The 23566-nt window shown below is 48.1% G+C and overlaps 1 protein-coding gene across 1 annotated transcript in view; it reads left to right on the top strand.

Moving 5' to 3' along the window:
- The window catches only part of CDK5RAP2 (CDK5 regulatory subunit associated protein 2), a 186844-nt gene that overhangs the window by 139871 nt on the left and 23407 nt on the right, over positions 1-23566 (top strand). Inside the window, exons 24-28 of the mRNA XM_065879236.1 lie at positions 3416-3989; positions 6549-6781; positions 14304-14352; positions 17009-17199; positions 21219-21338. Coding sequence (XP_065735308.1) covers positions 3416-3989; positions 6549-6781; positions 14304-14352; positions 17009-17199; positions 21219-21338 — 1167 coding nt within the window. The remainder of the gene's footprint in view (positions 1-3415; positions 3990-6548; positions 6782-14303; positions 14353-17008; positions 17200-21218; positions 21339-23566) is intronic.

The raw sequence follows: 23566 nt of genomic DNA, 5'->3' as shown, positions 1-23566 counted from the left end.
TGAATGCGTGGTCACAGGCTTCTGCGTGTTCTGGGCTTTGAGGAGGAAGCCACTCCCCCAGATAATCAAGTGCCCTTTAGCTGAATTGTAGGAAGGTCCAGAGCGGCACTGTTTCCTGTAATGTAAATAAATGGTTCTGGGGACATCTTTTGATTTCTCGTTCGTGGTTAGTTGGTTACTAAAGGCTTCTTGACTGATTGGCAGCTTCCCCTTTCCTCTCAAATCCCCATCATTAGTGACCTTTTTTCCTTTTTCTTACTGTGCTTTTGCCTCCGCCTGAATTTCCTCCCTTTAACTGTTGCCCAGCTGATGCCTCATCCTTCTGGTCTCTGCTTGAACGTCACTTTCCAGGGAACGCCTTCCTGAACATTCCCATCAGCCCGCCACGTCTTGGTCTCGTAGCGACTTTGCTCAGTGACTGCCCTCCACGAGGCTGGTACTGCCTGTGATGGCTTCACTGCTGGCTCTTCCTCAGTAGCCCCTGGACAGGAACTTGAGAAATGGATGAAGGGGGCGCCACAGTCATTACTGGCCTTCGCATCGAGGGTTGAGGACTGTCTTTTCCTTGTTATGCCCCCCTGAGATGGGGACCCCAGTGGCAGGAGGCAGTGTTCAGACGGTCGGACCACCAGGCTTGGACAGGGGGCTCTGCTGCTTAAGTGCCCCTGAAGCTTGGGCAAGTTCTTATCTCTAAACCTCAATTTCCTCTCTTGTAAAATGGGGTTATGAGTGACGCCTCACAGGGTTGTTGTGACGATCAAGTGGACAGCATAGGTGAGGAGCTGGGTGCCTGGGCCAGGTCCCAGCACATAGTTATGTGTCCTGACGCCTTGATACACCTGCAGGTTCACACTGTACACTACGGCTTGTAATCCTCCATCTCTCACACCCTCTGTGCAGTGATTTTTTTAATGAAAAAATCCTCCTTTGGACCTTTATCGAGGGCTGTGGAGCAGAGAATGCAAAGCCGCATCGCCATGCTGATGCTGAGCTGTGAGACTTGCCATATACTGGCCTGGGAGGCTAGGAGTCAGATCTTTGCCTCTGCGAAGTCAGAAATTGCTGTAGGTTAGGGACACTTCTCAAGTCAAAATTACGAGTGTCAAGTGTCTGAGTGTGTTTAAGGAGCAGAGTTTAAAGTGGAGGTCTAAGTGTGGACGTGAGGATGAACCTCCCATTCACGATGAGGGTGTGTGTGTGTGTGTGTGTGTGTGTGTGTGTGTGTGTGTGTGTCGAAACAGTCTGTGTCACAAAAGGACGCATGTACAGGGCTTACATTTGTCTTTGCCTCGTGATTACTTAACGAAAGTCATCAGAACTGATCTTTATTCCCATGCGTCAACATCACTTCTTGCCATGAAATTCCATTATCGTGAGGTTGTTATAGCAAAGATATTTCCTTATCTTGGAGTGTGATTCACTGGTGAGATTTCTCCCTCTGTGTCTCTTACACTCTTTCAGCCAGCAGGACTTACTGGGTACCTTCTCTGCTCCAGGTCCCATGCCAGACACTGGAGAAACAGGTGAATGACATGGTCTCCACCCTAAAGGACCTCAAGAGATGAGTTTTTCTAACAAATTTTGTGCACTAAAAATGCTCTATCAGGAGTGCTTCCTTGAGGTCACGTAGCAGCAGCTTTCTAAAATAAAAAAGTTTATTTTATGGTATTTGCGTCGTGAGCAGAGAGACAAGAATGGGCTTAAAGCCACGAGGAGCAGCCACAGAACCCAGAAATTGGAATGTACAGTCTGACAGGGATTTGTATGTGCCTTTCCTTCTGAGAGGTCTCCTAGGTCATCTCACCCAACCCACATTGCTGCCCTGGCAGTGTTTCCCCAAGTCCACAAGCCTTTGTTTGCAAGCCTCCTGTGATAGGCGTCCTCTTCCATCTTTGAACACTTTCAGGGAAGCAAAGGATATTCGTATTAGTTGGTCTCCTTCGCTGCTGTGTGCCAGACACTGTTAGCCTTTTTGCAGGTATTGTCCCATTTGATCCTGAAAACAAAACAGAAGCCTTAGGCTTCGCAGTAATTGACGTTCTCTCCATTTTGCAAATGAAGCTCCTGAGGCTCAGAGAGGCTAAGTCACTTGCCTAAGGTCACGCAGCTAGTAAGCGGCAGAGCCAGAGTTTGAAACCAGATCCATTGGATTTCAGAGGTGGGTTTTTCTACTATATTCTGCTGCTTCTTAAGTATTCAAACCACTCCTTGTATTGAGCTGAGCTTTCCCTGGACAGCAGGCATTGTGGTATGTGGTTAAGGATAGAAGCTCTAGACTCAGGCCCGACCTTGAAACCTCACAACAAGCACATGAGACATCTCTTTGGGGAAACTGAGGCTCTGGGCAGTGAGTTACGTGCCTAACGCTGTGCAGCCAGCAAGTAGCAACGCTGGGTGTGCGCCCTCTTCTCTTTGGCTGCAAAGCTGCGTATTCTTTCTGCAGTACCATTCTGCCTCCCACAGGAGTTTGGCCACGTACCTGGGGATTTAAACTAGCTGTAAGGAGATATTTCCTGGTAGGATTGTGAGTCAGTGGAACAGCTCGCTACAGGGGACATCATGGCATCCCCGGAAACTTGTCGATGTGGAAATGAGAGGACGACTCTCATCTGCTGTGGATTTTAGAATTACTGGTTTTTGATGTTCCTTCACTCATTCCCCAGTATTTTTTCAGCCCTTCATTTACACCAGGTCTGGGCTGGGTACTGAACAAGGCACTGAGAATGTGAAGATGTAAGGCCAGTCCCTGCTGGGGAGGAACTTGCAGTCCAGTGAGGGAGAGAGGAACCCAAGTAACTAAGTGCTGTGTAAATAAATGAATGAGCCAATTGCCAGGCATATGCTAGCACCGAGCACATGGTACGTCTGTCTCGGGTGTTATGTGTAAGGCGCTGTGGAAGCACAGAGGGGAGTGACTGTTTGAAGATGGGCTTGCAGAGGGGAGAAAATCAGATCTAGGTGTTGAGGGATGAAGAGTTCACTGAGGAGTTGTTAAGGAGGGAGCCAGGTGTATTCCAGGCAGGGGGAACAGCACATGCAAAAGCATGGAAGCGTGAGCAGCCTGGTGTGTGCAGGGAATTATGGTTAATTTAGTAGAGACTCTCCATCGGTGGTGCCAGGGGATGTTCCTGAAAAGGTTGCCTGGAAGTAGATCAAGCAGGGTCTCAGATGCTGTGAGAAGAAGTTTCGATTTAGGTGGGAGCTGGTGGTTATCGTGGTTGAATTCACTTTTTAGAACAGTCGCTCTGAGGAAGAGGACAGATTGAGAGGGAAGAGGGAAGGCCAAGAGCCAGAGGGGCTTGGTGGGAGGCTCCCGCAGTGGTTTCTGCTTGGCGGTGGCTGTGAGGAAGGACCGAGGGGATGGATTTCAGCAGTGGAGATGGAGACACCGACATAAATGTGTTTTGATTTTCAGACTCTGAAATTTACCAGCCTGATGACCTTGCCATCTTTCCACCGTGCGAAGAGAATCCTTCTGAAGACTTTCCAGATTCCACTTCCGTAGCTACATACTTGAGTCCTAAGAGTCAGTTTTCCGCTAAAGTCAGTGTGGTTGAGACCGACCAGCTGGAGAACAGCAATACCTCAAATGATAAAGAAACCTTAAAACGGAAAATCTGTGACTTGGAAACCGAGCTCGAGGTCTACCGGAACTTCATAATGCAGCTTCAAAAGCACTCCCAGTTCAGTGAGGCCATCATCACAGTTTTGTGTGGGAGAGAAGGGGCCCAGGACGGCTTGAACAAGTCCAGGGGCAGTACCGACGAAGAAGAAATGACCTTTTCAGGTTTGCACCAAGTACGTTATGTGAAACACATGAAAATCCACCCGCTGGCCCCAAAGATGATTGACAGCAGGGCTCTGGAGAGCCTCAGCCTGCAGCTGGTGGACCAGGAATGTGAGCTGCAGAAGGAGCAGAATGTGAACATGGAACTTTCCGGTGAAATCCATAACCTGCAGAATAAGTTCAGAGATCTCTCACCCTCAAGGTACGTCCCACCTGTCTTCTCCCACGTTTAAGCCTGCAGTTCCCCAACTTGCCACTAGGTCGGCACCCCCGAGCTAAAAGGGAATGCTGCCCTGTGATGGGGGTCCGGTGTGTGCTGGGGAAGGCTTGAAGGCACCGTTAAGGCAGCTACGCCTGCGGGGAAGTGACATGTGAGGCCACAAGGAACAGTGACTGTGCACATACTAGTCTGTGTCTTCTGGAACTGGCCAAGCAGGTTTTGCCCTCCTCAGGTTGGGGACTCGGGGTTAAAGGTTTTATACCAGTCACTTGGTGAGTTATAGTAAGTTTGCCGAATGGCAGTATTTACCCCTGACCCTGTTAATGGCTTTTACTGTGCTGACGGGGTGGGGGTGGGGGGGTGAGGTGGAGGGGTTCGGCGTGGAGAGGGCGGTGCTGAAACTGATGTCCTAGGCAGGGTGGGAGGAAAGTAAATACTGGCCACATCTTTACCCTTCAAGGTCATCTTAGAGAAATAAGCCTTTGTTGAGAGAGAAGAATCCTCAGGCCACGAAGATACGTTTTGCAGGCGTAGATATATACAGTTTTGCTTCACGAGATTCGACAAACATGGGGTCATTTGTAAAGCTGACCTTCACTGGACACTAATTTGAGACAAACACATAGTTTTGAATTGTCAGGAGCCAGAGTGCATGTTTCAAGACCTCCCAGACCGTGTGGTTGAAGGCAGCTGGTATTTAGTGAGAGGCAGTTGGGTCAGACCCCTGGTTAGGCATTTTTCTTACTTAACCCTCACAGTCACCTGAGAACGAGGTGTACTTTTTTTTTTTTGCGGTACGCGGGACTCTCACTTGCGGAGCACAGGCTCCAGACGCGCAGGCTCAGCGGCCATGGCTCACGGGCCCAGCCGCTCCGCGGCATGTGGGATCTTCCCGGACCGGGGCACGAACCCGTGTCCCCTGCATCGGCAGGCGGACTCTCAACCACTGTGCCACCAGGGAAGCGCAGAATGAGGTGTTCTTAAACTGTGTGTTTGTAGGTGAGGAAACGGGGCCCCAGAGAGGCTGCCGTGACTGAGAAGGTGGCCTGGGAGGGTTCGCAGAGCCAGCTGGTCCGGTCCACGGTACCCTGTGCTGATGCTCGGGCTCTTTCTCGTCCATTAAACCGGCCCCACCTGCAGTGCTGCTGTCACGTGATCTCTCTGTGCTTACGTGGGGTTGAAGGTGGTCGCCAATCATCGTTTCAGGGAATGGGGAACATGGGGAACGGAAGGGTCAGGGTCTCTGGCAAGCCACTCTGTGGCCAGCTTCCTGCGCCCACAGTTGGTAAGGAAGACAGCCACGCTTTCCTGAGCTTGCGTTTTTCTCACTGCCGACTAATACTTGTGGGCTCACATAGGGAAGGACGGATGTGGCATCAGGAGGCGGTGTTGTATGGACAGAGTTGGGTTTGTTGTTTTTTTTTTAATACATTTATTGGAGTATAATTGCTTTACAGTGTTGTGTTAGTCACTGCTGTATAACAAAGTGAATCAGCTATACGTATACATATATCCCCATATCCCCGCCCTCTTGCGTCTCCCTCCCACCCTCCCTATCCCACCCCTCTAGGTGGTCACAAAGCACCGAGCTGATCTCCCTGTGCTATGCAGCTGCTTCCCACTAGCTAGCTATTTCACATTTGGTAGTGTATATATGTCCATGCCACTCTCTCACTTCGTCCCAGCTTACCCTTGCCACTCCCCGTGTCCTCAGGTCCATTCTCTACGTCTGCGTCTTTATTCCTGTCCTGCCCCTAGGTTTGTGAGAACCTTTTTTTTTTTTTTTTTAGATTCCATATATATGTGTTAGCATACGGTATTTGATTTTCATTTTCTGACTTACTTCACTCTGTATGGCAGACTCTAGGTCCATCCCCGTCACTGCAAATAACAGAGTTGGGCTTTGAAGGCAGAGCTGTGTTTAAGTGAGAAGTCTTCACTGTTTAACCAACCTGCCATGTCCAAGAGTCAGTTTCCTCTCCTGTAAACGGGGTGTTCATACAGTTGTTGCGAGATTGAGAGGAACAGATAACTTATAAAACAGACACTTAATCCAGTGGCTGACAGGTCGTAGACCCTCCGTGAATGGTAGTTCTGTTTATGATTATCCTCTGACCTTTCACGTGAGAGGATAGAGTCCTGTTTTTGTTTTTCTGCCTTACAGTTTCTTTTCTGTCCTTCGTGAGAATTGGTGCTGGGTCCCCTGACCCTTGGAGCACTCGTTTCTACAATTCGGACTAGTATTTTTGAAGAGTGAGTGGAAACTAATTGTTCTCTTGAGTCCTTGCCAATCTGTACTTTAATTGGGGGCTTCGTAAGGTTAAAAATATTGCGGAACAACCTTTGTTCCAGCATTTGTTGGCTGTTTTGAAATCGAAGGAGGAGTGACCTTGTACAGTTGCAGTTTTTCTAGAAGTATAGATACTTGCATAGCTGCAGGCTTTTCAAAATTGTGCTCTGTCATTTCTCCAATTAGTGTTAAAGTCGTGGAAATTCAATTCTAAAACGGTCCAAGCATTTTCTTTTCCCTCCTTTTATCAGATATGATTCGTTAGTTCAGGCCCAAGCCAGGGAGCTCTCCTTTCAACGACAGCAGATTAAGGACAGCCACGGCATCTGTGTCGTTTATCGTTGGCACATGAACGCCATGATCAAGGCCTTTGAGGAGCTGCTGCAGGCCAGCGACGTGGATTGCCGTGTGGCCGAGGGTTTCCAGGAGCAGCTGAATCAGTGCGCGGAGCTGCTGAAGCAGTTGGAAAATCTGTTTCTCAAGGGTAAGTGGGGCGAGGGACTGCGGATCTTAAGACCCATCAGGAATTGATCCAGGACTTCTTGGAGGGGCCCAGGAGGAACGGACTCCTTGGCCTCTCCTTCCGCCCCTCTGCCCTGATGAGATGATGGCAGAGCCCCACTGGCTGCTGCTTCCTCCTGGTGACCACTTCCGCGTGGTTGGCGGTCTGCAGTGTTCCAAACCTGGGGTCCAGTGGAGGGGCCTCGGGGGCCAGGCTGGTGAGGCGTGGCCACGTGGTTGCCAGTTCCTCCAAATTTTCAAGAGAAGATGGAAACCGGGGTTTGGCAGGTAAAGACTTGTGGATTTTTAATCTTGGCAGCAACAAAGAAAACAAACAAACAAGAAAACCCAAACTTTCATTGGTTAACAACATAGTCGAGGGTCAGAGGTGGTCAGAGAAAGGATGAAAGAAAACCTTTGCTACATGCTAGGTACTTGAATAGATGTTATCGCATTACAATTAAAAAATAATAATTTGCATTTTCTTTGAGATCTCAACAAAGATCATCCATCTTCATCCGCTTTGCCATGTTTGCTTTCTCTTTTTCTCTCTAGACAGACACACACATACATACACACACACACACACGCACGCGCACACACACACACACACACACACACGCACACATTACTGATAAGTTTTCCTGACCCTCTGAGAGTGGTTGCGGTTGCTTCTTCTTCCTTGGGGAATCTCGTCCTCCCTTGGCTCCTAAGAGGACACTGTTCGGAGTCAGTACTCCCACCCACCCCACTGGCTGCCCCTTTGAAGCCCTGCCTTCAGCGCCGGTTCCAGATCTGAGTGGGTTTCCCCCTCCCTGCCGCCACGGCTCCAGCTGGCTGCCGTCACCTCGCCTGGGTGGTTGGCGGTCCTCTCCTCTGGCCTCTGTGCTTCCACCCTTGTCCCACAGCGGTCCGTTTTCACTGTAGCCAGAGTGGCCTTTACAAAGCGTAAGTCAGGTCATGACCGCTCTCTGCTCAGCATCAAAGGCTTTCCTTTGTGAGTCATGAGGGTCAAGTTAAATCATGGACGTGAGGCCTTGGCAGAGTGCGTGGCTCGGTGCATGGCCCTGGAGTCCTGAGTGCTTACTCGCATCTCTACTTGTGAGCCTGGGGGCTTCATCCTCAGAACAACTTGATTTATGTGAGGAACTTGGCCTTCACAGAGGGAGGTCAGTTGCTCAAAGTCACAACTGACATGGCAGAACCTGGATTTGACCTCAGTCTTCATGCCTTCATACATCCACACAGATGGGTCATGAGGGTCCACGTGTGTTCAGTGTGATGCCAAGATAGAATGTGGGGGTAGTTTGGCCTTCTGGGCTCCGGGAATGTTTTTCCTCCGTTTTTAAGAAGGGCCCAGCCGCTTAGGTGCGTCGCAGGCTGATTTTCTAGTACCAGCTCCCGGGACCTCTGACACAGGAGCACTTGACTTTTTCCAGCTTTACGAAATCTACTTTTATTCTGGCTAAGGTTTTCCAAATAAGCTAGTTTCCATTTTATTATTGGAGGGATAAGTGGGTCCTCAAGAGAGAGCTGTGTCTTCCCGGCCCGAGGCATTTTCCATCTGTCTCTTTTCTTCCTACAGGCCCTCAACCTGGGAGTGGGAGGCTGAGAGAGACTGCCTCTGGCACCAGGTGCCCTCCCTCCCTCATCCACCCGCCTCCCCTTGATTTATTTTTTAGTTATTTACCTTGACAGACCCAAGGAGATCTCACTTCTTGTTTCCTATGGGTCTGGAAGCAGAAGCATTTCGGGCTTAGCAGACAACACAAACACAGAACTTAATTCTCTTCTACAAAAGGCATAGAAGTCTCAGGAGCCTCACTACAGCAGCTCTTTTTCTTAGAGAATAAAATGTAACAGAGGTGGGTCTTTCTGGGATGCCATCTGAAGAGTCTGGCTCCTGAATTATGAAATGAGCTTACCATAAAGTAATTTTATATTTGAGGTAGTTGCATAGCATGAGTTCTTAAAAAATTTAAATGTAGCCCTTTTTTTTTATTAATACAAAACGGTACATGTTTATTGTGGGATAGCAGATGAGCGAATACTCCCATAATTTTATCATTTATACAGCAAAACATGAACATCCTGGAGTGTACACTTTCCAGACCTTTTTTATACATATGTGTATTCTTGGTGGAAGTAGGACGCTTTGCAACCTCTCCCTTTGTTCAATTATAGATAATAAATGTTAATCTACGTTGTAGGTTTTAGTGGTTGCAGAGCATTCTTTTGTATGAATGTACCATAATTAATCATTCCCCATTAGATGGATATTTAGTTCGTTTCCAGTTTGGGGCTATGATAAAGGACAGTGGATTGGAATCTTTGTGCATATCCTTGTTATTTCTTTAATGATTTTTTTTTTTTTTTGCGGTACGCGGGCCTCTCACCGCTCTGGCCCCTCCCGCTGCGGAGCACAGGCTCCGGACGCGCAGGCTCAGCGGCCACGGCGCATGGGCCCAGCCGCTTTGTGGCATGTGGGATCTTCCTGGACCGGGGCACGAACCCGTGTCCCCTGCATCGGCAGGCGGACTCTCAACCACTGCGCCACCAGGGAAGCCCTCTTTAATGATATTTAATTGGTAGAACCCAAGAAGTAGGATGGTAGTGTGCTTTCTTAATGCTGGTAAGGATTAGAGCTGGGATTCTTGCCTCTCTCCATAGGCTAGGGAGTTCACTAGGGGTCTGGAGCCCTGCTCCAGATTTTGTGAGTGTTGGTGTTTTTCTGGGGTGATAGTCTATAAATTTTAGATTCTCAAAGTGGGTTGAGACCCCAAATAGATCAAGGACTGGTATTGCAGTCCCAGGTTTTCCACCATATCCTTGTCCGTGGTACCTCCTGAGAGCAGTAGCATGAATCAGAATCAGGAAGGCCGTTTTTGTCTTCAGGTATATATATAAATTTTTTTGGTACGCGGGCCTCTCACCGTTGTGGCCTCTCCCGTCGCGGAGCACAGGCTCCGGACGCGCAGGCTCAGTGGCCATGGCTCACGGGCCCAGCTGCTCCGCGGCACATGGGATCCTCCCGGACCGGGGCACGAACCCGTGTCCCCTGCATCGTCAGGCGGACTCTCAACCACTGCGCCACCAGGGAAGCCCTGTCTTCAGGTATTTTTGAGTGAGTGCCGAGGAAGAAGATGGTGAGATAGTCCCTGTCCTCAGCGAGCTCACCGTGTGTGTCAGGGTTTAGCCGCGTGAGTAGAAGACAGTTGCTGGGATCCCTTCCCTTGGTGCTCCTTTGCCACAGGGATGAACCCGAAACATCCATATCTTTTTTTTAAATTAATTTTTATTGGAGTATAGTTGCTTTACAATGCTGTATTAGTTTCAGGTGTACAGCAGAGTGAATCAGTTATACGTATATATATATCCACTCTCTTCTGGACCGAAGCATCCATTTCTTTCAAGGGCTTCCATGGTCTGCCTTTTCCAGCCCTCTAGCCTCGGAATGATAATGATGAATATGAAGGAGAACCAATGGGGAGGGCTGGTCTTACTGTATGCCAGGCATTGTTCTCAGCCTACTATTTAATATCCTCATTTAATAATGAGGAACAGAGAGGTTAACTTACTTGCTCAAGGTCACACAGGTAGTGGCCGAGTCTGGATCTGAACCCAGGCAGCTTGTTTTCACAGCCTAACCTGACCCCCATGAGGTCATGCCCCTCCCTCACACTCCTGTCAAATTGGGTGTCCTTCTCAACAATTTCCATGGGCCTGGCTTTGCATTTCCCCACTTCTGGGACTTTGTTCAAATCAGTCCTTTTCTAGAAGGCTTTTACTCCCTCTCCACTTGTAGAAATTCTGCCCGTCCTCCAGGAAGCTTCATTTGGTCACCTCAAGTGAAAGCAAACCTATTCATTTTCTTTGTTGCCGGGTTGGTTGTAGCTCTCATATGGCATCACTTCTGGCCTTGTGATGGGGGCCATGTGATGGGGTGGAGAGAACAGAATCTTTGGAACCAGACAGGCCTGAGTTCAAATCCCAGCTTTGTGGTTAAGGGTCAGATTTCCTCTGTGAGATAATAGCACCTGTCTGGCAGAGTTATTGGTGAGGATTGAGATTATTAAAGCATCTGGTGTCCTCCTGGCCAGTAGTGGGAGCTCAGGAGGTGACAGCAATGATTTCTTGTAGGCATATTTTATTTCTTCGGAGCGTAAGCTCCTGGAAGGTGGGGGCCTGGTCTTGTCCTGGCCTCCCAGCCTGGGAAGGGACCAGACAGGTAGTGCCCAGTCAGGATTTAATGCTGCTGCTGGAAGTTTTATGTGGTATGGACCTGGCTCTGGGGTGCCCTTGGATGAAATGTGCTCTGCCTCTGTCTGGCCCACATAGTTGAGCTTGGAGGGGGGGCACTGTGGACTCTGAAGGGAGGCTTCCAGGAGGAAAGGATATTGGAGCTCAGTCTTCCACACTGGGAGGATTCACAGCTGGTGGGAAAGGGTGTCTTGGGAGTGGTGATGGGGCGTGCAAGCTCTGGTTAGCTGTGTGCGCCAGGCTGTCCGATGGGATGGAGGACTTTCTCTCCTGAGTGTCTGTGGAATCTGCCCTCCACGCAGCACCTTAGCTGCTTCTTACCTTTATAAAGCAGTTCTTTCCTGCCTGAAAGATCTAGATCAGTTGTCACCTCCTGTAAGTTCTCTGATGGTCCAGGCTGGATCGTGCTTGTCTCCTCTGTGGGTCCTCCCCCAGCATCCGATGCTGCCTCTGTCACAGCGCTGTCGTGTAGTTGTCTTTTGGGTCCACCATCCCCACTCAGCTGTGAACTCACTGGGGCAGGCCCCTCATTCATCTCTGTATCCTCAGTGTCGGGCACAGGCACCCGGGAGGAGGACTGTAAATATTTAATATGAATTACCAGTGAGATGGAAAGGAAGAAACATTTGGGTCATGTAGGAGATGCCAGGCTCTGATATTTGAACTTAATTTTGTACGATTGATGGGTTTTGACCTAGGGAGTACCATTTCACAAGAGGCTTCTTACGTGGTGGCCGAGTACAGAGGGGTCAGTGAGGGGAGGGGACTGAAGGTGGGTCCATCAGTTACAAGCCTGTCCTGCATCGTGGTTCTCGTGCTTGTTCAGCTATGTGTTGGATAACTAGATGTCTCTTTATTTGGAAAGATGAAACCCCCCCCACTGCCACATACTCCACAGCTTTTTAAGTGTAGCAATAAGATTTGCCTGAGAGATGGGAGAGTGTTTCCATGACGTGCTTCCTAAGCTTCTGGAATAGCTTGACAGATGGTACCCTCTCACCTGTGTGAAGGCAGATTCCACCAAGAAATTCAATGCATCAGTTGTACTGACGATCTCCCTATGAGTCCCACAGTAACAATTTGTCACTTGGTCTTAAAGAACTCTGTGGTGGAAGCGAAACGAATGGAGTACAGTTGTTGAGTCATTACAAGCTCCCCAAAGCATCTCTGGTTTGAAGAAGGGGAGCCAAGCGTTGCTGGTGGCATCCGGGTCGTGGACTCCATCTGTGGTCGTGGACTTTGTCAGGAATCGAGGAGAGTTTTTTTGCTGGTTTTAAGATGAGTTTACGGTTAGGTGAGCCAGAATGCTTGAAGCCTGTGCTGGGCCAGTTGTAGTCCCTGAGGCACGTGCCTCCGAAGAACGACGGTAAATGTGAAGCAGATGTTGCGTTATTGCTTGCCTGCCTAGCACGTGTAGAGCCCTGAGCTCTTTGGAAGGCTAGGCTGGGGCAGACGGCCCATCCTTAGGGTCTAAGGGCCAAAATCGTATCATTAACTGAACATTAGTAAGCAGCCCTGTGCAGGTGTGAGAGGAAAACGCCAAGTGAGTTCTTCTTCTAAGGTACACTCATCCATGCCCGTTCACGTGGGACTTGGAATGTCAGGGTCTTGGAATCTGACCAGTCAGGGGTATCAGATGTAGATTCCCGCCCTTGAGACGGGATGCAGAGGACAGAGACAGGGAGCCCTTGAGAGCATCCCCTGGGGTGGAGGCCTGTCAACCTCTCCCTACCTCTTGGGGAGTCCAGATATCATACGAGTTTCAGTCGCGATGGAACCAGAGGATGGAGATGTAGATTTGTGGTGGGACAGCTGTGATAATGTCTCCATTGCCCTTGCTTCACCGAAGCAGTAAAGTAGGTGAGAGTGGGAAGTGGGGAGAGTGGGAGAGTGGGAATATTAGACCTCCTGGATTTCACGTCTTTACCTTCAAACGGAGATCCGGACACTGTGCCCTTAGGGTTGTTGTGAGGCCTGAAGGAGACGGTGGCTACCGAGGAACCGCCCTCAGCACCCATTCCCGGAGCCCGTGCGCCCTGCGTGGTGCTGGTGCCCAGGGCCCGGCCCGGTGGGCGGAGAGGGAGCCCTGGCAGCCACCCAGCTGGCCTGGGGAGCTTGTGGGTGGGAACCGCAAGATACAGAGCAGATGTGCGTGTCTCCCGTGATCTTTTCCTCCGCACGGTGGTGTTTGAGAACTTTTCCTTTTATGAGTAGTTTTGAAAATGGTACGTGTGGGTACAGTTTAATTATAGCCTCATCTTTCCACCGCTGCCCTAGGAGGCTTGTTTTTCCTTTAGCCACGCGTTCGTTTCTTCAACGAGCTCCTCCCCGTCTGCAGTGTCCAGCGTTCGGAAGTATCTTTAAACTAAAGTTGTTCATCTCTGAAATCTGGGCTCACGTGTTCCTTTCAAACAGCGCGTGATGACACGCAGGGGGCGCAGAGCATTGTCCCCGACTGCGTTCTGAGCCACGTATTTTGTTTTCTTTTGTCATTTCTTCTAGTCATTCCCCCTGCTGCAGGCACCAGCGTTTTTAGTTGCACTCACAGCCTCCTTGTCCTAGGAATCCCACTTCTGAGAGCCTTTCCGGAGGAGAGTTTCAGTGTAGATAGAGGTGTATGCACAAAGAAGTTTATTTTATTTATTTTTTAAAAGTGAAAAATTGGAGAGGGCCTAGACATCAGCTAGGGAACTGGCAGAAACTGGACCATGCCCACCTCCAAGGGAATATTCACGTACTCATTAAGCATGCCGTTACTAAGGCAAATTTGGTAAGTGAAATGCTCGTAATAAAGGCCAGAGTGAAAAATTAAGTTGTGATACAGTATCACCCATGTCAAAATGCGTGGAAGAAAGAATGGAAGGAAAGCCAGTAACACGTCTGTGGTGGGTACCTGGAGGGTAGCGATCTTCTTTCTCTTAATTCTGTTACCCGTTTCCTATAACAAGCCTGTATTCTGTTAGTATCAGAGTTTTAGAGAAGGAAGAAGAGCCTCTGCACCCAGCAGCGCCTTTGTGATTGCTTTTTAGATTCAGTGCCGTCACCTTCCTCCTGGAACTAGCGCCAGAGCAGTGATAAAGGAGGAGTCTAGAGTCTGAGTGGTATTCTTGGTAATCCTACTTTAAATATCCGGGACTGTTATGAAGAGTGTTTAAACAAATGGATGAGGAAGAAATTGTTAGGGAGCACTTTTTTTTGGGTTTTTTTTTTAATGTTTTCCTTCTTGATGTTATCTCTGCTTCCAGGAAATTCAGTTGAAGTGGAAATGAGCACCCAGAAGGAACTGAGAGAGAGGTGAGTGTGTGGCATTTTGGTAAGAAGACGTTATGGGTTAGGTTTGTCTGCCAGCGTTTTGAGTGTTCTGCTCCCTCCTGTTCTATTAGTTTCCCGCGTCTTGTAAATAAAGCAAAAATACCTGTGAAACTGACAATGGTCATACAAAACCAGAAGTTCACGCCGTATATCCCGCAGCCTTCCTTCATTTGCATTGGTTGCTCCTGGCGTTTCTGTCAGGTGATTTGACCCAGATGACACATTCCTTCTGTTGGCTCCTGGATACTTGCAGGATGAATTCCAGACTCCTGAGCCTGACCCATCTTTCCTTTTCATCGTGTACCCCATGCTTCAGTCTTAATCTTCGTTTTGATTGTTCTCCAGACCACGCCTATACACAAGCGGTACACTGCCTTCTTCTGCTTATAATTTAAAAATCCTTCTTCAGAGTCAGTTCACATGGAAACGGACCTTGCTCTCCCCGACACCCCCATCTCTCCACTGCATCCCAGCATCAGTGATCCTTCCTATAGCAGTTGGCACATAATTACACTATAGCACTTACCACATGGTATTATAATATTTTCTGCGTTTATCTTTCCGTGCCCAGGATTCCTTGAAAGAGGTAAGGAGACAGCATTAACTAGGTATGGTATGTGCCAGCTGCTGCCCTAGGCATTCACATCCGTTATTTCTGACCCTACAAGGTGAGCATTATTGTTCCCAGTTTAGGATGAGGACCCTGAGGGTCAGAGTTGCATACTTGCCATTAAGAGGCAGAACTGGGATTTGAACTTGAATCTGTTATGCTCCAACACCTGGGCTCTTATTGTTATTGCACATTGCCTTTTGAGGGCAAAGACTTCTTTAGTATCTGCACACCTGCTCTAGCCCCAGCTATCTGGCATGTGGTTGGAATTTTTAAAAAATGTTCATGGAATAAACGGATTGCAAGCGCTCTTAGCTTGCCTCTGTGGCCATCTGGAAACGTCAGGGTCTCGCCCTCCTCTGTTGACTTGTTCAAGGTTCTGACTGTCGTTAGTGCCATTGCTGTTTCCCTCATCTTTGGAGCTGTGACCCTTTGGACTCCTGGGGGCAAAATAAAGAAATGAAGACCAGCCTGGGGTGCAGAGTTTCAGATTTTACTGGCATCATGAAGGCCTCCAGCATCGTTAGAGTGGGCCGGCGGGGAGGTATCACAGCTCTTCACTGGAGGGCATTTTACTCAGGGCTTCTGTAAGTTTAGAAGGAACTTTCCTCTCCCACTGCGGTATTCGCAAGACCCCTCCCAGTTCAACCCTCCACTTCTGTCCTGATAATAACGGTGGGTCATGTCCCACCGGCAGGCTGCGGAGAGGGCAGTAAGGGCCTCCCCGAGTGGAGATGGTCTTCACTGAGATCTGAAGCGCGAGGCTCCGGGGCGTGGCTTGTTGGAAGAGTGTCCCCCCTCGAGGTGACGGAGACACGGGTCCTTTGAGCTGCGTGGCTGGTGCATGGAACGTGAGGCTAGAGAGGCAGGCAGGGCTGCCTTGGGCTGGTCCTCAGATACTGCCTTAAGAGCCCAAATCCTGTTCTACAGGAAGAGGGGAGTCTTTGAAGGAGAGTAAGCTGGGACTAGACATGATCAGATTGGCCATTTTGAAAGCCGACCGTGGTTGCTTGGAGAATGGCAGGGAGCCTCTTTTGGCCTTCCTCAGCCACGTGTCACCCTTCCCTTTCTGGCAGGTTTGTTTCTGTTCCTTCTGTTCTGCTGTTTTCAGCTGTAGGCTTAGTGCTCACGCTAATTAAATGGGTGCCCTCAGCCCCTTCTGCACTTCGCGAGGCAGCAGCAAGCCATCGCATCCATCACGCTGTCTGAGCACAATTGCATCTGCTGTTTACCTGTTAATGAATGCGTTGCAGCTTTAGAGTCCTTTGCTCTTGTCTGAGCTCATGAATAATGAGACAAGAAGTAATAGGAAAAAATGGGAGAAAAAAGAGCTTAAATTAAGGAGCTTATCTGTAATGGGGATTCACAGAGTTCAGGGTGGTTTTCCTCCCGGCTTAGGTGGCCCTTGGGTAATACAGGTCACTAACCGGATGATTGCCTCAATGGTGATACCAGAATCTGCTTGCGGACCGTGAGGGTTTTGAGGTTTTTAAACCCGTAAGTCCACCTCGTAGGTTTGGGTTGGCCCCCCCCACGTTCTCCTGGGGCCTTGGAGCCAGATAGACATGGATTCAGATGTGTGCGCTGCCACGTACAAGCTGTGAGACTGTGGGCAAGGTTCTGATGCGCCTCCGTCCCCGCAGCTCTAAATGAGGATGGTCCTCCCGACCGCAGAGGGATTCTGTGAGGACCAAGGAGGACAGCCTGCGTAAAGTGCCTGGTGCAGAGCGGCCAGTTGGTAGGCAGCTGCCGCTGACTCATGCCCTCTCTCAGGGTCCCTCCACTACCAGCCAGGCGGTGGCTCCCCCTCCTTCACTGGCTCCACATCAAGCCCACTGAGCCTTTTTTGTGTTTGTTTTTAGAGTATCCTTGCTAAAAAATGCTCTAGGGAAACAAAAAGCCTCCAGAACACCATTGCAAATGTGGGCAAATTACAAAGAGCCAGTCATCTTAAGTGTTCTTAAGTCATGGTCCTGGTTTGGGATCTTAGTGTGGAAAACGATTTCTCTTTCAATCCCAACGGTCAAGGACTGAGGAAGACAACTTAAGCTACCAACACATTCTCCCTGAGTCTCCTGCTCCCTCAGCCTCACACGCGCTGTCCGACTGTCACATGCTGTCCGACTGTGAAATCCCCGAGAAGTCCTCCTCCTCACGAGACCAGAAGCAAGACAGCGAGACCGAGAAGACTTTGGTCCTGGCAAACAACGTTTCTCAAGGTAAGCCAAGCTTCACTGAGCGTCGTAAACCTAGCCAGAGTTTCCTGCTTTGAACGATAATTTGCTGTCTTGCCTTCGTACTAAAGCAGAGTATAGTGAAATTTGAATAGTTACGAGGTGAGAGGAGATCCTGCGAGGGCCCAGGCCCATTGTTCAGAGTTATCGTTTATCACCGGGGAAAGCTACGGTTGTTGAAAGTGTTGGAGATTGGGAAAAAGTCCTTTTTATTTTTTTAATGATGACGTGTTACATGCCTTGCCATTCCTTATCTGGCAGACTGGAAAGCACTGGGGTTATGGATCAGGTCTAGGTCTGGTCCATTTCTTGCTGTCTCTTTCGAGCTCTTCCTAAGGTGGTGTCGCTTTGAGGACCATTGCTTTGAACTGTACAGGGACCCGAGAGTACCTAACCCCCTGTTTGGAGATTTTGAATTCAGTAAATCTGCTGTGTTTCTCTTTAGTGTGACCCTCGGCCCTTTCCGTCAGCCCCTTGTCCTGCCTCTGGGCACGGAGCCTTGGGCTCAGTTGGCAGAATCAGCCTCTCGTGACCCCACCTGCCTCTGAGCTCCCCTTTACCCTTCTGTGTTTGCAGTCTTGATTGCCTCCTGTTGGGCATTAGGTAGGGCTTACTGTTCATAAGTTCAAGGACTAGTATAGACCAGAACAGACAGACCTTTTCCAGTAAAAGGCTGGATACTGTGTACCTTAGGCTTTGTAGAGCATATGGTCTCCGTTGCAGTTACTCAGCCGTGCTGTCGCAGCATAATGCAGCTGTAGAAAATACGTGAATGCGTGAGTGTGGGTATGTTTCAATAAAACTTTATTTACCAAGACAGGTGGTGGGTGGATTTGACACGGGGGCCATAGTTTTCTGAGCCCTGGTATAGCCTCTGGAGCTCAGCTGACATCCTCTGGTCTCTCCTTTTTCCAGCGGGGTTGTTTGCAAGGTGCCCAGAATAGGTACAAATCAGACACCTCCTAGCTAAAAACTCCTTGTTGACACCGGATCACATTAGAACCAGGGTTTCAAAATTTTTAAATCTATTTTTAGCAGCAGAAATCCCCCCTCCCTTTTTTTTTTCCAGATGAAACTGAGTATGTATAAAAGATACACATTTTTTCCAAAGGAGTGGAGCCTTTATCCCCAGTGGCGCCTCCGAGGCTCCTTTAGGATACGCAGGGGCCAGGGGAGCACGGTTTGGAATCATACCTCGAGCATGAAGTGTACACGTTTGATGTAACGCAGGTATCAGCTGGAGTCCTCCAGTAACCAGTTGCCTAGATGTGCATTCTTTGGGTGCGTGGCCGTATCCGTCTGCAGTTTCTGTGAGTTTCTGTGTACTTGGTTTCTCTCGGTTATTTCTGGCTCTAACTCTCTGCCTTCTCCTGCTTTGGGTTAGACCATGAATTGTTTCCCTGTCCCTTGTGCTGCCTCCTGCCGCCCGAGACCACTCCCACAGGGCCTTTGAGGTGTCAGGGACTAGAGGGGCGGGGCTTACAATGCAGCAAGGCTGATCGTTGACAGGATATTTGTGATCCCTGTTCTTTAAGACCCTCCTGCTACGGTGGTACCAGGCACTTCCTCTTTCTCCCCCAGCCTGCCCTCCTTTTTTTTCACTCTAGGCCCCATCCGCCACCCCAGCCTTGGTTTATTTCCAGTGTAGAACCATCTTTTACTTCTTATTCCTCTGAGGACCTATGACCTTGGGCTTCTCAAGTGGATTATCAGGCGCTTTCCTGAATGGGGACAGTGCTCTCTGGAGCTGTCCTAATTAACCCACTGTTGGCTTTTTTGCGTTTGTTTCTCTTCAGACTTTTGGTCTCTGCATCTGTTTTTCCTTTTGTCACGCTTATAATCTGAGCAGAAAGATAATTTAGTACTTGTCCTTTTTTCACTTAGCATTATATCATAAGTCTTCCGACGTGTTACATAACATCATTTTCAGTGGCTTTGGAATAGTCCGTTGAATGGCTGAACTGCAGTTTTCCTTATGTTCCCCTGTTGCTGAACATTTAAGTCATTTTCTAAAATTTCACAATTGTGAACAGTGCTGCAGGGAGTATCTTTGAACATAAAGCTTTCCCCTTATTCTGGGGCATTTTCTTAACCTAGATTCTATAAATTGGAACTACTAGGCAAAAGATATTTATACTGTCGTTTTTGGCGGCTGCTTCTTGCAGGATTTATGGGTTTAAAGAGGCGGCGTTTGTCAGAAGGGTATTATTGCAAGAGGGACAGATATTTTTCTCCTGTGTTAACATGAGTATAGTATTTCTTTCTGCCCAGTTAGGGCTGCATAATTAACAAGCGGTGTCCAATTCGACCGGGAATGTTTCCTTAAGGCCAGGGGATGATTCCAGCTTCCAGCCAGTCTCAGTAGAAGATGTGTTGAACCGATCGCTGCTGAGGGCTTTTGCCCCAGAAGCCGGCAGTATGTGACGTGGATAAACCAGGAAGGAAGGCTGCAGTCAGAACAGAACAGTTCCTGACTCACTGAGACCTGACTGGCCGCTGGAAGATTTGCGGGGCAGCAAGGCAGGAACGGGAGGTGTGGTGCCGTGCTGCTTCAGTTTATTGCAGGCGGGGTCCACAGGCAGTCCGCCAAATGGCTTGCTGCACTCCTGGCATTCATGGGAGGTAGCCGAAGATCTGGGAATTAAGTCATCTCGTAAACATTCAAATTCATGGCAGAATTGCTATTTCATTAGGAAAAGATCTGTACCATTGTGATACTTTTAAATGAAAGTCATTTTGGAGGAATTAAAACTGGGTCATAACATTAGTAGAATGTTTTAAAACAAACGTTACCAAGACAAAACCGGGTATCCCCTAATTGATGAATGAAAGACATTAGTTTTGCCTTTGGACACTTAATGTGAGGATGCTGTAAACACTGATCCTAGAAACCTACCTCTGGACTGGAACTGCACTTCCTCCTTTCTTTGTTAAAGTGAGCTGTGGCAGAGGCTGAGAAATTAAAAGCATGCTCATTTTAGAAAATTTAAATTTCTATATATTGTTAAATATTATGTTAAGATATAGTATAGTAAAGTTTTGAGAAGCCTAAGATCTACCACCTAAAGGCAACCTCTGTTAATATTTAGGTGTATTTCCTTCTTTTGCATATATGTGTCTTTCCTGTCTGCGGATTTTTAAACAGAGTCGTGATTATGCCGAATAACCCATTTTGTATCTGTATTTTTTCATGATATTATATGGTCTTCATAATATAATTTTAATAGCTGTGTAACACTGCATCATAAGGGATGTAAAGCAGTTAACGTAATCATTTGCGTTATTTTCAGTGCTGACTGTTATAAATAGTGCCAAGATGAACCTTTCCAAACATTCTGACAAATGATTGTCAGCATCTCCGGTGATCTCTTTAAGTAGATTCCTAGAAGTAGAATTATTTGGTAAAAATAAATTGGAAAGAACCTTTCTAAGGCTAATGACAAAACTAGTCCCCAGAGTCATACACGTTTATACTCGTGCTAACAGGATGTATTCCTGGAGAGCACCCTTCTTACCATTCTCACCAGTGTTGGGATTATTGTTTTGCTTTGTTTTTAAGTCTTGAATTAGTGAGTGATAAATGGTTAACATATTCCTCTCAGACGATTAGACTCAAAAATATCTGAGTTCGTTATGAAGGTGGCTTAATCAACTCAGGCAATTCAGGCGAACTTGAAAGTGATCTTTTAGTTTCCCCGAAAGGAAGGTTTTAAATTAATATTTGATATTTAGAAGAATAAAAGGCTGTATTAGAGTTAGCATTAAAATTGTATGGTGTGTAATTTTTCCATGTGATATAAAGTATCTTCTTTGTAGAGGGCTGCAGAGAATCATCACAGACTAGCTGTGGGCTGTGGGCAGTAGCTCTGCCTCCCCAGGCCTAAGGAAGACTCTCTTCACATATCCAGTACTATTTAGAATTTCAAGATCACTGCGTAGTCTATAAATTATTCAGTTTGTTGGGGGCTTCAGACTTTAAATTAAAAATGTCCTCCTTCCTGTAGACTTACTAATGGAACATATACAAGAAATTAGAAGTTTGAGAAAACGTTTAGAAGAATCTATTAAAACAAATGAGAAGCTACGGAGACAGCTGGAGCGACAAGGCTCTGAAACTGACCAAGGTAAGGTGGACCTTCCCAAAGGGCGGTGAGGACTTCCTTTGTGGCGCATTTGCCTGGATAAGCGCGCTGTGTATTGGGAATCAGTTCAGATCCTGACTTTGCTGTTTACTTCACCTTGCTGACTCTCAGTTACAGTAATTTATCTGTTAAATGAGGATAATAATTCCCATTTTATTCTGGTGGCGATGAGAATTAAGTGCACTAACTTAAGCGGAGTGTCCCATAGTCCCTGGTGCAGAACAAGTACTTGGTAAATGTTCGTTTCCCGGTCATTGGAGTAGTCTGCCAGCCTCTGGCATTGTGGACTGTGACTGCCTCCTCATTTGACTCTAGAAGCTGAAGCAAAATAGATAGGTATGTTAAAATAAAACAAAGCAGTAGGGCTTCCCTGGTGGCGCAGTGGTCGAGGGTCCGCCTGCCGATGCAGGGAACACGGGTTCGTGCCCCGGTCCGGGAGGATCCCACATGCCGCGGAGCGGCTGGGCCCGTGAGCCATGGCCGCTGAGCCTGTGCTCCGCAACGGGAGAGGCCACAACAGTGAGAGGCCCGTGTACCGCAAAAAAAAAAAACAGTATTTTGTCTTTTTGTTAATAATGCATTTTGGCAATCTGGTAACTCCCACGTGCCAGTCACGAGGTCCCCAGTGTTCTTACATAACCACAGTTAGCTCAGAATGGACTATTCTTCCATGAGAAGCTTAAAAATACATATTTTCCCCCATAGACAAGACATTCATGTGGTTCAAAAGTTAATATCACCATTCTATACCCATTAGTCCTGTTCTCCCTTCTCTCCTCCCACTTTTGTTAGTTTTCTTCTCTATCCTTACAGTCTTAATGCAGATACAGATGTATATTCTTATTCTCTCCTTCACCTTCCCGAAAGGTAGAATGCTTTATATCACTGCTCTGTTCCTTCTTTCATTGAATAATCTATTTTGGTCATCTTTCCTTGCTGCTCCAAAGAGAGTGTCCTCCCTCTGGTCAGAATATATCTTGAGAGCAGCTCTGTGCACCAGGAAAAGCCTGAGTTTGTTTGGGAGCCGGACTGGCCTGGGTAGGGACCCAGCTCTTCTGTTGATGAGCTCCATGACTTTGGGCAAGTCACCTCTCCCTTCCAGGCTTCATTATCTTACAAAACGGGGTCGTAGTGAGATTAAATGAGACAGTGTTATACATAGGGCCTTGCTCAGTGCCTCACCCAAGAGATGGTGGTTTTCTTCATCATCATCAGTTTTATTTTGTATAACATTATTCGTTTAACATTGCAAAGCTCTAAGCTCTGCACCGGGTGGGGACACTAACGTCGTGGCCATTTCTAGGGATGAGATAACTCAGTTCTAGAAAGATGTAGCCCGTGGCGGCACCTGCTTCTTTGCACCCCTAGCCACTGCATTCTAGCCCGTCAGAGCCTTCAGCTTAGAAGGACATCTTTTCAAAGTACCGTATATGCTGTAGCTTGCAAGGTAAACAGAAAAGGTTCCATCTCTCTCTCTCTCTCTCTCTCCCCCCTCCCCCCTCCCCCCTCCCCCCTCCCAGCGGCATCCTCCCCCTCCTCCCCCTCACACTCCCAGGGAAATTGATTAATCTGAGTTATTAGTCACATCAAACACAGGAAAGAAATACACGCCTGGGCCCATCACAGTCACTCTTGGTAATGCCTGAATTAGATTCATTCTGTTTTACATTTTCCCTGACAAATCCAATTATAGAATTATTTGGGGGCTCAAATGGCCACCAGCTACAGTGGAGCAGACAATTGCTCCGGAGAGCAATTCACTCTGATGGGAAGGTTCACAAAAGGCATTCATAAAGTATTTATGCTGGTGGGAAGACGTGCTGTTCTCACCATGTTGTCACAATCCCTGAAAAGACAAAGAAATAATAGTGGTTCTGCCTCCCTCCTGCTGTGAAATGTTCATCTCAGGAGCAGGTTTGAGAAAGGCATGGCTCCTTGTAATGTTGAGGTGGAACATTGTTAAAAACTGTCATCTTATGTGTTACATCTTCCGGCTTGTCACCGGTTATACAAGCTTATAGTGATGATGTTCAGAGGAAAGATGGGCCTCATAGCATCCGAAGTGGGCCCTGCTAGCTCGGGCTTTGTCAGGAACTGTTCCTCGGCCTGATGATCCCTTTGAAAAGTGAGCCCCTTAGCTGTGGTTGCCGGAGACTTCTGCAGAATTGTTCCTGTTCACCCAGGTTGCTCTTCGGTCTTCGTTTGGCTCC

The sequence above is a fragment of the Phocoena phocoena genome, chromosome 6 (assembly GCF_963924675.1).
Source record: "Phocoena phocoena chromosome 6, mPhoPho1.1, whole genome shotgun sequence".
NCBI classification, from domain to species: Eukaryota; Metazoa; Chordata; class Mammalia; order Artiodactyla; family Phocoenidae; genus Phocoena; species Phocoena phocoena.
Note: the sequence above shows the minus strand (reverse complement) of the source record. Positions and strands in the feature narration are given on the sequence as shown.